Raw genomic sequence first — 12,832 nt, 5'->3', positions numbered from 1 at the left:
GGCACTGCCAACACAACTTCCAATGTTTAGCTTCACCACACACAATTATGATACAACTACTAGTAGGTCACAGCAGCTATAGAAAAACACTACAGTCAATGCGAAGTGTTCTGGACCAAGCTAACAGATGACAAAGAGGCCCAGCTGCTACCTTTTCTAGTGCCACTTATAACTCAGTCTCATCTTTCTCCAGATATTTCTAATGTACTGTATTCAGCAATAATATCAATCATCAATCTTTTAAATTCAAACACCAAATCTCAAAGAATATGCTCAATCAGAATCAAGGAAACATCAGCCATTTCGAGCTAGTGAGCTCTTGTTGGTTGGTGACTTGTTACTTCATCCAACAGTCAGCGTAGCCACCACATCATGTTCAGCTCACTGCGTAATAAATTTAGTGACCTTAGCCTATGAAACATTCAGAATTCCTGGAGTACTGGATTATAAAATACATATAGGCACAGAAGCTGCAAATCAAAGTTGGTGTGAGAATTTCATTCTTCTCCTCACAGGCAGCCATTTTATCAACACGAATAACATCAATGGACACAACCAAATTGCAAATCCATAAACAAACAAGAAATAAATTCCAAAATTTTACATCAAATAATAGACATACTAGGAAAAAAGTAGATTTTGCTACTAGCATTACTCTAGGGTACATAACTGAAAAGACTATCACTTTTGCTAATGATATATGAGCTAACTGAATGATTTCCCAACGAACTGCATCAAAAATTATATCTTAAAACAAACAGTTTTCTGGGTTCTTTCATTTTATGTTCACCTCGAAAATAGCAAAAATTTATAGCTTACATCATTAAATACACCGAGAACCACGAAATACAATGACAACTGGCAGATTACAGCACATTGGACATTTGTAACATCTTGGATGTTTGTTTTCCACCTGCAGACAGTAGCTGTATAGCACGGTGACACCATGCTAATGCAGTGGCTTCTAGCACTTAGAGTGATAACGGAAAGATTACTTGGCAGCTTGTTCCAAAGCATGGCTGATGTCATCAGTGTACTGCAAATGGAGTTACCAGGCCTTCTATCACAAATGGAGTAACCATGGCTTCTATTTAGGTTTAATTTATATGATTATACCTCGTACGCCCTTCACTACCACACATTAATTTTACTTATGCCTGGAGCCTGTCGACAGAGTCCGGAACATATTGTGCCTCTACCGCCTACACCCAATATAAGTCACTCCATTTACTATATGCAGCATCACAATTAACAGGACGTGTTCAGTAAACAGTTGTACAATGACTTGTCCACCTTTGCTGCAGTCCTCAACTGTGTTTAATGCATTGTGATGGCAGACAGATTGTTATAAATTTAATGGATTACAGTGACAGAGAAACACTGAAATCAGTAAAATAAGTATCACATGTGAAGGAAAACTTGTGTTTATATACATGCTTTCACAAAACCCGCTGTGTTTACACTAGAGCAATCGACAAGTTCGAAGTGCAAATGGTGCGCATTAGCAATACTGTAAAATGCTCCACTTTGACCACTCAGCACCATAAACAAGGAAACGTTTACAAGCAATACACTACAAGTCACTGTGATAAAGTACGCAGAGTATGCTGCAATGCCACTGGTTGCAGAAGGAAAACACACATTCCCACATTAGATTCTGACTTCTTTCGCCGTATTTCAAAATTTTTGGTTTAATTCACCATGTTCATCAATTTTTGCTTTTTCCTGGGCGAGCAAAACGGAAATATCTCTCAAAAATGCCTGTTTTCATGTATAATTTGTGGTCACAGCATGTCACAAAATAGCTCGATTATTTTGTACCCAGATACCAATTTCAATTTTTTGAAGAGTTCTCACTTGCCGTTATACATCTATGAATTTTTAAGAACTAGTGAAATTCATTGCCACAACTGATTTTTTGAACATTGTATTGTAAATTTAATTTCCTTCACTTATACAGATTTCACGCAATGTATTGGAGGGAATTACGATTTTTAATTATGTATGCCAAGTACATATGTTTTTGCTTGGATTTTGGGGGTTTTAACATTTTCCTTGATTCTGCATTTTTCTCAATTCTGCGTTTTTAAAATCTGCACTTTACAAAAACATGAAACAGAGGTTTCACTTAGTAATCTTTTCCGTGTTCAGTGTTCATTTCCATTTTCAGCAGTCTTTCGGTTTTCATGATTTTTCACCTGGTTAGTGATAATTTTTCTTTGTTTGGTATTCTTTTTCTTTGTTTGGTGATACCTCATGAGAATGAGATTACATATGCACATAATCTTTAGATAAGTTCCACACAATACCTGCAGTTTATTTTAAATCGAGCTTTACTGTTACATCTAAGATTAACTTAATATTTGTGATACTGTCCTGAATTTGCTTATAAAGAATTAAGTCTACACCTGAGTTGCCCCACGAATCAATTTTTCTATAATAAAAAGTTTGCCCTGATTTTAAGTCTATTTGGTCATTATATTTTCCCTGAACCTCACATAGCATGGTGCAGACACAGAAGTAGGTGGGGATGCCACTTGACTGATGTAATTGTACGAGTTCCCTCAGTCCGATGATATCAATGTTCTTCAACTCAGGCAAGGATCTTGCAAGTCTCAGCAACCTCCAAAAGGCTACCCACACTACATTAGCATCCCACGTGTGAAGCATTTAATGAAACTATGTGAATAGCACCAAGCCTTAACACAGTTACGATCACAGCAGTCTCAAATGTCAGAGCATAGGATCAACACAACCAGGAATATCTGAAACATTTTTAAAAAAGTCCTACTGACTTTGTGCATCAATGTCACCTTTACTCATTGAGTCACACTTCAATAGAGGAATCAGAAAATTATCTCAGGACTAACTCAGTTACTTGTCTTACCACGCATAAAAATTCAAAGTTTTCAGTATTATGTAAACTGCTTACCAACTGATAGAGATTTTCCCAAAAGTCTTGAGTCATGAGCCTAAAGGCAGATAACAATGCCCAACCAAAAGTATCAAAACTAGTGTAACCATAATTTGGATTTGGGCCATATCCTTGAAGGCACGTGTATCCTTCTTCACACTGCCTGTACAAAGAAAGAGGAAGACAAAGATAAACTGAAGAAGTCATAGGCAGTAATTGAATTTAATTTTAAAAATAAAATTTTTTTTTAAAAACGCACTATAAGAATAAACTGAGACAAAAACTTAAAAGTTGCAATACAGAATCAAATGAAGTAAAATACATCCCAACAAAGTAATATATTTTTCTTTTTTATTTATTTATTTTAATGATTTCGTTATGCCTTCTGCTGCAATTCTCTTTATTTCTTGTATGACTCAACAATTTTGACCTTAGTGAAACTACTTGAACAGCACCAAGCTTTGACACAGCTATTATCACAGCAGTCTCAAATCTCAGAGCCTAGGATCAACACAACCAGAAATATTTGAAAGATTGAAAAAATGTTTCCAATGTATAATGCTTCCACTTTAGATACTTGAAAATGGCCTAAGGCTGAAATTGTACTATCAAACATGAAATAAAAAGAATGGCAGCTGAAGGCATCACAAACCATTAAAAAATTCATTGCAATTGCAGACCATATTGCACTGACAATTATAAAATAATAATGAACTAAAAATTCTTACCCTGCTCCTGATGAGTTTCCACAAAGACGAAATTCATACCCTTCCTTCACCCAGTTTGCTGTAAATGAGAAATGGCATTGTTAAGTGTTTACTGACAACAACAAATCTTAAAAAAGAAAAATATAGATTTCTGAAACTTCTGCACACTTTGTTACAGGGCGCAACATCAGTTTCCTAAAATGGCTCAGTCACTTGAAACAAAAAAGCTCACATATTTCATTCTTTCTTCTGTCACAGTAAAGATAAAATTACTAGAGGTGTTTAGAGCTGCTGTATGTTACAGTAACAAAATTCTGTCTGTGAACATTTCAGGCAACCATATACATTCGATGGTGCAGGAATTGTCAAGAGCAGAGGATTGTTTCTTCCAAACTGATACTGATTCCACTCACAATCTGGAAATTTCTGTTTAGTTAGATGAGTGTGACTAGTAAATAATATATCATCCCTGGCCTTTATAACCACTATAGTCTGTTCAAAAGTACTTTAAGACTGATATTTCAGCAGGAGCACATTGAGGCACAGAGCAGATTTGTCATTCTCAAATTTCATTCATCTCACTCAAATGAGCAAACTATTACCGTATAAATATGGAACTGGCATCACAGTCTTCTGGAAGAGTTGTACTATGAGTGCAGTCAGTGATCTCCTATAACCAAACATATTTACGTTCTACGAGGCATAATCGGAATGTAAGAGTACTAGATTTTTATATTTTTACAGAAAAAGTGTATTTGAAAAAAATTACAGGGTACTGTTGATGCACTTGTTGACTATTTTTCCACACAATTGCTAACCCATTCATTGTAGGTGGTGAGAGATGGTAGAAGCTTCTTTATGCCCTACTTGAAGAACTCTCCCACTTCACTCCAGAACCTCTTTCTGTACCTGGTCTTCAGTTAAAAATTTAATTTCACTCTAGTGTGAAAAGATTATAGTCTGAAGACACCAAGTCGGGGGAATACTGGGGTGGTTCAAAACATCCTAACCAAATTAGTCCAAGAATGCCTTGGTGACTAAGGCTGTGTAAGGATAGGCATTGTCATGCAACACACACACACCTCTCATCAACATTTCTCTCCTTTTGTTTTGAATGCTCCTTTTAAGTTTTTTGGGATCTCACAATATCATTGTGCATTAATGGATCGTCCCTGAGGCAGAAATTCAATCAAAATTATGTCTTTCCAATCCCGAAACACTGAGGCCATGATTTTTTTTTGCCTGAAATTGTAGTTTTGAATTATTTTGCAGATCAAGAATTGGTGTGATGCTACTGTGATGACTGTCTTATTGTCTCAGGCGTGTAATGAGCCACCAACATTTTGTCACCAGTCACAATAAAGATTAGAAAATTCTCACTTTCCAATTAAAGCAGCTCAAGAAACATGTGGGAGCTACTAAATTGATTTTTTTGGTGCTGCTCTGTTAGCTGTTTTGGGACCTATCTAGTGAAAAATTCCTGGTGTTGCAGCATGTCTTGTATAAGAGAGTTCTGGGAGTTGTGGAAAGATCATAAATTTCATCCACTGTTGATCGGCAGTCTTCACAAACACTTTCCCTGATTTTTTGCACAAACTCATCAGTCAAAATAGATGGTCTTCTTTTCCTCTGTTCATCATGAACATTTGTTATACCTCCACTAAACGCCCTATACTATTTAAACACACTTGTTCTGCTCACAACACGTTTGCCATACAACAATTTGATTCTCAAAAAGGTGCAATATGCGTTATTCCTTCTGTGAGTAGGAAGCGAATCACAGCATGTGGCTTACAGTCAGCAGGATTTCTTAGCGGCATCTTTCATGCAACTGAATACTACAATGTGAGTTCAAGTACTATATGTCCCCATGATGCTCACTCTGATCAAGGGATTCCCCTCTATCTCTCAGAGTTGCCTACCATCAAAAAACAAAAACCTGCAGCATATAATGGTCACAGTACACTTAGTTTCTGAACATGCTTCATACCAGAACTTTTTAACAACAAAAATATAATTTTTGTTGTAGCTATATACCATTGAAAGTGCACACTCCAGACATGGAGCTGAATCCAGTTACACTACATCTGTAGTGAGAAACTCTATTGACATCACTATTGTCGCTGTGAGGGCTGTTTGAAGTGTCACTGTAACTGTTGTGATTTTATCCACAGCTGTTATTTTCTCAGCAATTGTGGTATATGGTGCAGAATGAAATTTAGTTGTCAGTGGCACTATTAGGAAATTTATTTCACTTTACCAGTTTCAACAGGTTAATCTGCCTGGTTTCTGTTAATCTGTTTAGTTTAGCAGATGTCAACATCTTCTTCACAGAAATGTAATGCCATGACATGTTGAAAAATGTACATATTTCATGTGATAAGAATAAACACAGATTGATAATTTACAGCAAATTAATCACACTTCTGTACAGAGTCAAGAAGACACATGAATAAGACATTGACATCTGCTAGGCCAATATTAAGATTCTGAAGATCACAGATTAATATACTGAAGCCAGTACAGTGAAATAAGTTTCCAGGCTGTGCAACTGATGACTAAATTTTATTCTGACATTTAACTGTTGCTATTTAATTAAATAATGATATCCTCCACTGAATTTTCCTAAACAACATGCTCTCTCCAATTTATGGGCATAGGCATGTGTACGTATCTGAGAGTGTGTGTGTGTGTTTGCATATTTCACTCTAACTTGTTGTTATAACTTCAAGTTGAACAAATATATTTCAAGGATGACGCAATACATGAAAGCCACAGATCAAGTAAACAGAGTAAGACGTGTGTACACTTTAACAGTCAAATCATAACTGAGTCCGACTCTAGCAGCCGCTGGCTGGCTGGCCGCTTACGTGGCGCTGCTGCTGCATGGCTGGCAGACAGCACTGCATGTAGAGGATGCGCGTAACTGCGCGGCGGAACTTTGAAAGATTGGCGAGTCACAACACTTGTCATTCACATAGCTCTGAAAGCTTGCATGTTTTCCTTTGTTTTTGTGTGCATCTTATCAACACAATGATTCTGCTTTTCGGTGAATGGTCTCCCTTAATCCTAAAGTATTTACATCCTGAAAGAACTTTCCTACAACATCTGTATTCTAGGTTTGTTTAACAGCTTTCTTCCACTCTTCAGAGGTGACATTCCTAACAACTTCTATTTTCATGAGTGCTTCACCTGCAGAAAGGGTAAATTTATTACTATTCTTTGCAAAATAACCTTTAATCTGGGTCAATATTAACACTATTGGGTTGAAATGGCAGTGGTAATGACTGTACGCCCATACGTTTCTGCCAACTCGTTGATTTTGCATATGGTGAAATGCTGTTTATGAAGAGACATTAGACACATAAGCTCCACTTTTCTTAGGTTATCACTTATATGAACTTTATGACCCTGAATTCAATCACTTTGCTATGGTAGGTGCCTTGTCAACAACAACTAATTGGTAAGGAACCCTTTTCTAGAACAACTGTTCATGTTTATCCCAAATTTTGTATTAGTGATTCTACGAATTACACTCCTGGAAATTGAAATAAGAACACCGTGAATTCATTGTCCCAGGAAGGGGAAACTTTATTGACACATTCCTGGGGTCAGATACATCACATGATCACACTGACAGAACCACAGGCACATAGACACAGGCAACAGAGCATGCACAATGTCGGCACTAGTTCAGTGTATATCCACCTTTCGCAGCAATGCAGGCTGCTATTCTCCCATGGAGACGATCGTAGAGATGCTGGATGTAGTCCTGTGGAATGGCTTGCCATGCCATTTCCACCTGGCGCCTCAGTTGGACCAGCGTTCGTGCTGGACGTGCAGACCGCGTGAGACGACGCTTCATCCAGTCCCAAACCTGCTCAATGGGGGACAGATCCGGAGATCTTGCTGGCCAGGGTAGTTGACTTACACCTTCTAGAGCACGTTCGGTGGCACGGGATACATGCGGACGTGCATTGTCCTGTTGGAACAGCAAGTTCCCTTGCCGGTCTAGGAATGGTAGAACGATGGGTTCGATGACGGTTTGGATGTACCGTGCACTATTCAGTGTCCCCTCGATGATCACCAGTGATGTATGGCCAGTGTAGGAGATCGCTCCCCACACCATGATGCCGGGTGTTGGCTCTGTGTGCCTCGGTCGTATGCAGTCCTCATTGTGGCGCTCACCTGCACGGTGCCAAACACGCATACGACCATCATTGGCACCAAGGCAGAAGCGACTCTCATCGCTGAAGACGACACGTCTCCATTCGTCCCTCCATTCACGCCTGTCGCGACACCACTGGAGGCGGGCTGCACGATGTTGGGGCGTGAGCGGAAGACGGCCTAACGGTGTGCGGGACCGTAGCCCAGCTTCATGGAGACGGTTGCGAATGGTCCTCGCCGATACCCCAGGAGCAACAGTGTCCCTAATTTGCTGGGAAGTGGCGGTGCGGTCCCCTACGGCACTGCGTAGGATCCTACGGTCTTGGCATGCATCCGTGCGTCGCTGCGGTCCGGTCCCAGGTCGATGGGCACGTGCACCTTCCGCCGACCACTGGCGACAACATCGATGTACTGTGGAGACCTCACGCCCCACGTGTTGAGCAATTCGGCGGTACGTCCACCCGCCTCCCGCATGCCCACTATACGCCCTCGCTCAAAGTCCGTCAACTGCACATACGGTTCACGTCCACGCTGTCGCGGCATGCTACCAGTGTTAAAGACTGCGATGGAGCTCCGTATGCCACGGCAAACTGGCTGACACTGACGGCGGCGGTGCACAAATGCTGCGCAGCTAGCGCCATTCGACGGCCAACACCGCGGTTCCTGGTGTGTCCGCTGTGCCGTGCGTGTGATCATTGCTTGTACAGCCCTCTCACAGTGTCCGGAGCAAGTATGGTGGGTCTGACACACTGGTGTCAATGTGTTCTTTTTTCCATTTCCAGGAGTGTACTTTGTAAACATCATGTGATACACATCTTCATGATAATCTCCTGTCTTCTTTAATTTAAAAAGCAGGAGATCCACTAGGGAGAAAACTTTGTGAGGTCCCCTCGCCACAAGGCACTGTCATTGCTCCTTTAGTTGTGTCATTCGTTGTCCAATCATACCTGACAATGTGACCAGAACTGATTTGTATTTCATCAAGCCACACCGGTTCATAGATATTCATGCTACAGATCTCTTCAAAACCACCATTTCCATACAGCAACATCCTTCCTTTCCATCCACAGTTTAAAGCCAAAGAAATGTCCATAGGAAAAACCTGTGAATTACAATATTTGACTGCCTTGAAAAAGAACTAATCCTTAACGGTAACCAATACCCTGCTGAGTTTCATATGTCTCCTTCTCAAAGAGCAATCCTCCACCTGACAATGAGTCACATCCTAAGCAAATGAATTTATATTGGTAATCAGTTTATACATGCAACTTTTTTCCACCCCCATAGTTTCAAGGTTCAATATTTTTCCATCTTCCTTGTCTTTCTCAGACATTTCCTTGTCAATCTTCACAACACTGTTTTCGTTTGTATTCAAAGCTGGAGCAGTTCTATCAGTTACCTAGTTAAAGGATAGCATCGAGCCACTGTTAAGTTTTTCAGACTCAAATTAGTCACACAATGCACAAACCATTTCTCTTGATGGACCTCAATGGCAATACTCTAGCTAAGAAAATGACACTGAACTTTTACACTCGCTCATAACTCTCGATGAACCTCCTTCTGACATTGTTCAGTACCACACAACAAATAACAGTAACAAAAATTAAAAGAATAACATAATAACCCCAGCAACAATTCAATGATAAGAAAGAAAAATCATACAGTGCAACAAACACACAGGACAGCAATCTGTCTGAAAATGATGCACGGTGCAAGTGAGAAGTTTTGTGGTGGTGGGGGTGAAGGTCTGTCAACTTGTGGTGAGTGCTGCAACTACAGGTCTCACAGAATTGGCACAATGCATGCTGTGTCTCCCACATAAGCTTCCCCCATATTGCTTCTATTGTAATTATCAATCCTAATGTAAATTTGAACAGTAACAACAAATAGAGAATAAGCCTTGCAGCTGTAAAAATTATAACAAAAAAATCATAGGGTGTACTGAATACACACAACAGCATGTAAAACTGAAGCATGGTTCAAGTGAGTAGTGGGGATGAAGGTCTGTCAACTTCAGGTGATTGCTGTAGCGACAGGTCTTGTGGGATTTGTTGATTATGTGTCATGCCACCCACATAAGCTTCCCTTGTGCTACTTCAGTTGTAACTGTCAACCCTAAGTAAATTTGAACAGGTCATTGGTTTGGATATTACTGAACCACTGTTACCTGTATTGGAAGAGTAATTATGGGCCCATCATTCTCTTTGAGCACCCCTCAAGGAGTTGGAACAGCGTCTTTGTTAAGAACATCATAGGACCCCACTGAGAACTTTCCTGTATTTTTATTTCCCAATGATCCCAGGAGGATCCAGTCTATTTTGGGTGTAAAAGGTAGGTAATATTACGTTAAGGGTCTTCCATTTTTTAACCCAATGCCCCAGGTCTTATGTTCTCCAAATACAGATTGTTATGATTACAAAAATGGGCTGTGACTATGCAGACTTTCCCAGCATATTAATTGATCAAATTCTTGTTGAGTCCTCAACCAGATAAAACTGTCATCTGTACCTGGTCGCCGTCATCAGGCAAGAAAAGCTAAGCTTCTCCTATTGATAAGTGATTCGAACTGTGAATGATGGCACCTTTAAATACAGCAAAAATATGAAAGAGCATGCACTAAGATAATGTGCAAGCACTCAAACATAGCTGCTGTCCAGTTACAAGAAGAGTTGGAGTACCCCCACTGGTGAATACTGCCGAAAAACAATTTATCATTAAAAATTAATATTCATAGCCAGCCAATTCAAATGTCGTTTTTCTTCATATAAGATAAAACAGGATTGCAAGTTTTACTTAGTGGTTATCGATTACTATGGTTAATGATATTATCTGATAGTATGATTTCGAAAGATTCTTTCAAAACACAATCCCAGTAATGCAAGGAGTCCGCAACTATTTGTGTCTCACTGGACTGCATCCTATGGCCCTCTGTAAGACAGTGATCAGCCACCGCAGATTTGTCTTGTAATAATCACGTATGGAGATGATGTTCGATTCATCTGTCATTGACAGCACAAATAGTTTCGCAACAGCATATTTTATCACACTCACATAGTATTTTGTAAACACCAGGCTTCCTCAAACCTAAATCACCCTTAACAGAGCCAAAAAGTACTCTAATCTTAGCTGGCATCTGATTTCATGTTTCTTCAAAACCCTACCTATCTTGGCAGACATGTTCCCAGCATATGGAAGGAAAGCAACAGTACTGAAAGTGTGTTCAGCTGGTTTAGGTAATGGTCCAAACTCAAATGCTTATCGAATCTGTCTGTCCTTATAGCCATTATGATTAAACACATCCTTAAGGTGTGCACGTCTTGTGGCAAATTCTCAGCATCCGAGGTAGCATTTGCTCTATGACAGCTAGTAGCATGAAAATACCTATAGTATGTGTCCAAGAGTTCTGTCATTTTTCTTATAAACTATTACATCCAAAAAGGGTAGACCCCTTCTTTTCAATATCCAATGTGAATTCGATGTTAGGATGGAAACAATTGAAACGGTCCAATAACTGGTACAAGAAATCTATTTCATGTGGTCAAACAAGAAACAAATAATCAACATACCTCAATAAACAAGTAGGCTTCAAAAAAGATGTTTTCAGGGCCATATCCTCAAAGTCTTCCATAAAAATATTGGTGACTATGGGGGATACAGGACTCCCCATAGTCGCACCATCCATCTGTTCAAAATATTTGTCATTGAATGAAAAATAGGTGGATTGTACATGACAGCAGAGTTTCGTCATTTCTATGTCTAGTTTTTCATTAATTAAGATCAATAACTCTTCAAGAGGGACCCAAGTTAGAAGAGACACCACATCAAAACTGACAAGTAAAACAGAGGTACCAAGACAAAGCGACTTTAAACATTGAATAAAATTCATGGAATTGGAAATGTGGTGTTCACATTTACCCACATGAGAGATTACGACCGACATTAAATATTTTGCCAAGCTGTAAGTAGGTGCACCCAAATTACTAACGGCCTGGTGTAACAGGACCCCCATCTCTACGTACCTTCGGCAAATTGTATAATCTAGGAGGAATGGCTGCACCAGAATGAAGTTTTTTAATAATGTTCTTAAGTAATCAGCTCCTCTTCAGAATAAAGCCATTGTCCATTTTATGAGATCCATGAGATCCTTTTCTAATACATGATACAACAGATCCTTATGTAAATCATACATATTAGTCATATAATTGGCCTTATAGATTAAAATGGTCGCATTGCCTTTGTCTGCTTGTAAAATTAATAATATAGGGCCCAGACCAAATAGTACTCCATGGAGGCCGAGCACAATGCAAAAGATGGGAAACCTCCTGTCTGATCTCTTCCGCCCAGTCTTCCAGAAGACATGACACTGCTTGCTCAACAGAAGAAATGAATTCCATGATTGGAACACTTCTAGGCAAGGGTGCAAAATTTTAAACTTTTTCCAATATTGAAGCCGCAACATGTTAAGGTTGTGTTTAATCATAATAGCTATATGGACAGACAGATTCGATGAGCATTTGAGTTGCTGAAGATACTTCCAGTCCTGTGGCTTTCCTTCCATGTGCTGGGAACGTGTCTGCCAAGATAGGTAGGGTTTTGAAAAAATTTGAAATCAAATGTGTATTACATCTGCCAGCTAAGATTAAAGCATTCCCTGGCTCCAATGAAAATGATTTAGGTTAGAAGAAGCCTGACGTTTACAAAATACCACGTGAGTGTGAAAAAACCTACAGTGGCCATGGCCAAACTATTCATACTGTCAACGACAGATGTGTTGAACATCACCACCATACGCGAATATCACAACCTGACAAATCTGCAGTGGCTGAGCATCGTCTTACAGAGCGATATAGGATACTATACAATGAGACACAAATGGTTGCTTAACTGGGATTGTGTATTAAAAGAATCTGTTAAAATCAGACCAACAGATAATACAATTAATGATTGAATATAATATAAGTTACATATTGAATATAATATAAGTTACATTACTTTGTTTTTAGATAATACAATTAACCACAATAGTTGATCCTGCTACAGTAAA

The 12,832-nt window shown here is 39.3% G+C and overlaps 1 protein-coding gene across 1 annotated transcript in view; it reads right to left on the bottom strand.

The window, feature by feature from the left end:
• LOC124709134 (sodium channel protein para) overlaps positions 1 to 12,832 on the bottom strand; it is an 878,324-nt gene that overhangs the window by 672,279 nt on the left and 193,213 nt on the right. Inside the window, exons 8-9 of the mRNA XM_047240797.1 lie at positions 3,643 to 3,700; positions 2,933 to 3,077 (exon numbers count right to left, since the gene is read on the bottom strand). Of these exons, the coding sequence (XP_047096753.1) occupies positions 2,933 to 3,077; positions 3,643 to 3,700 (203 nt within the window). The remainder of the gene's footprint in view (positions 1 to 2,932; positions 3,078 to 3,642; positions 3,701 to 12,832) is intronic.

Source organism: Schistocerca piceifrons, chromosome 7 (genome assembly GCF_021461385.2).
Source record: "Schistocerca piceifrons isolate TAMUIC-IGC-003096 chromosome 7, iqSchPice1.1, whole genome shotgun sequence".
Taxonomy (NCBI): Eukaryota; Metazoa; Arthropoda; class Insecta; order Orthoptera; family Acrididae; genus Schistocerca; species Schistocerca piceifrons.
Note: the sequence above shows the minus strand (reverse complement) of the source record. Positions and strands in the feature narration are given on the sequence as shown.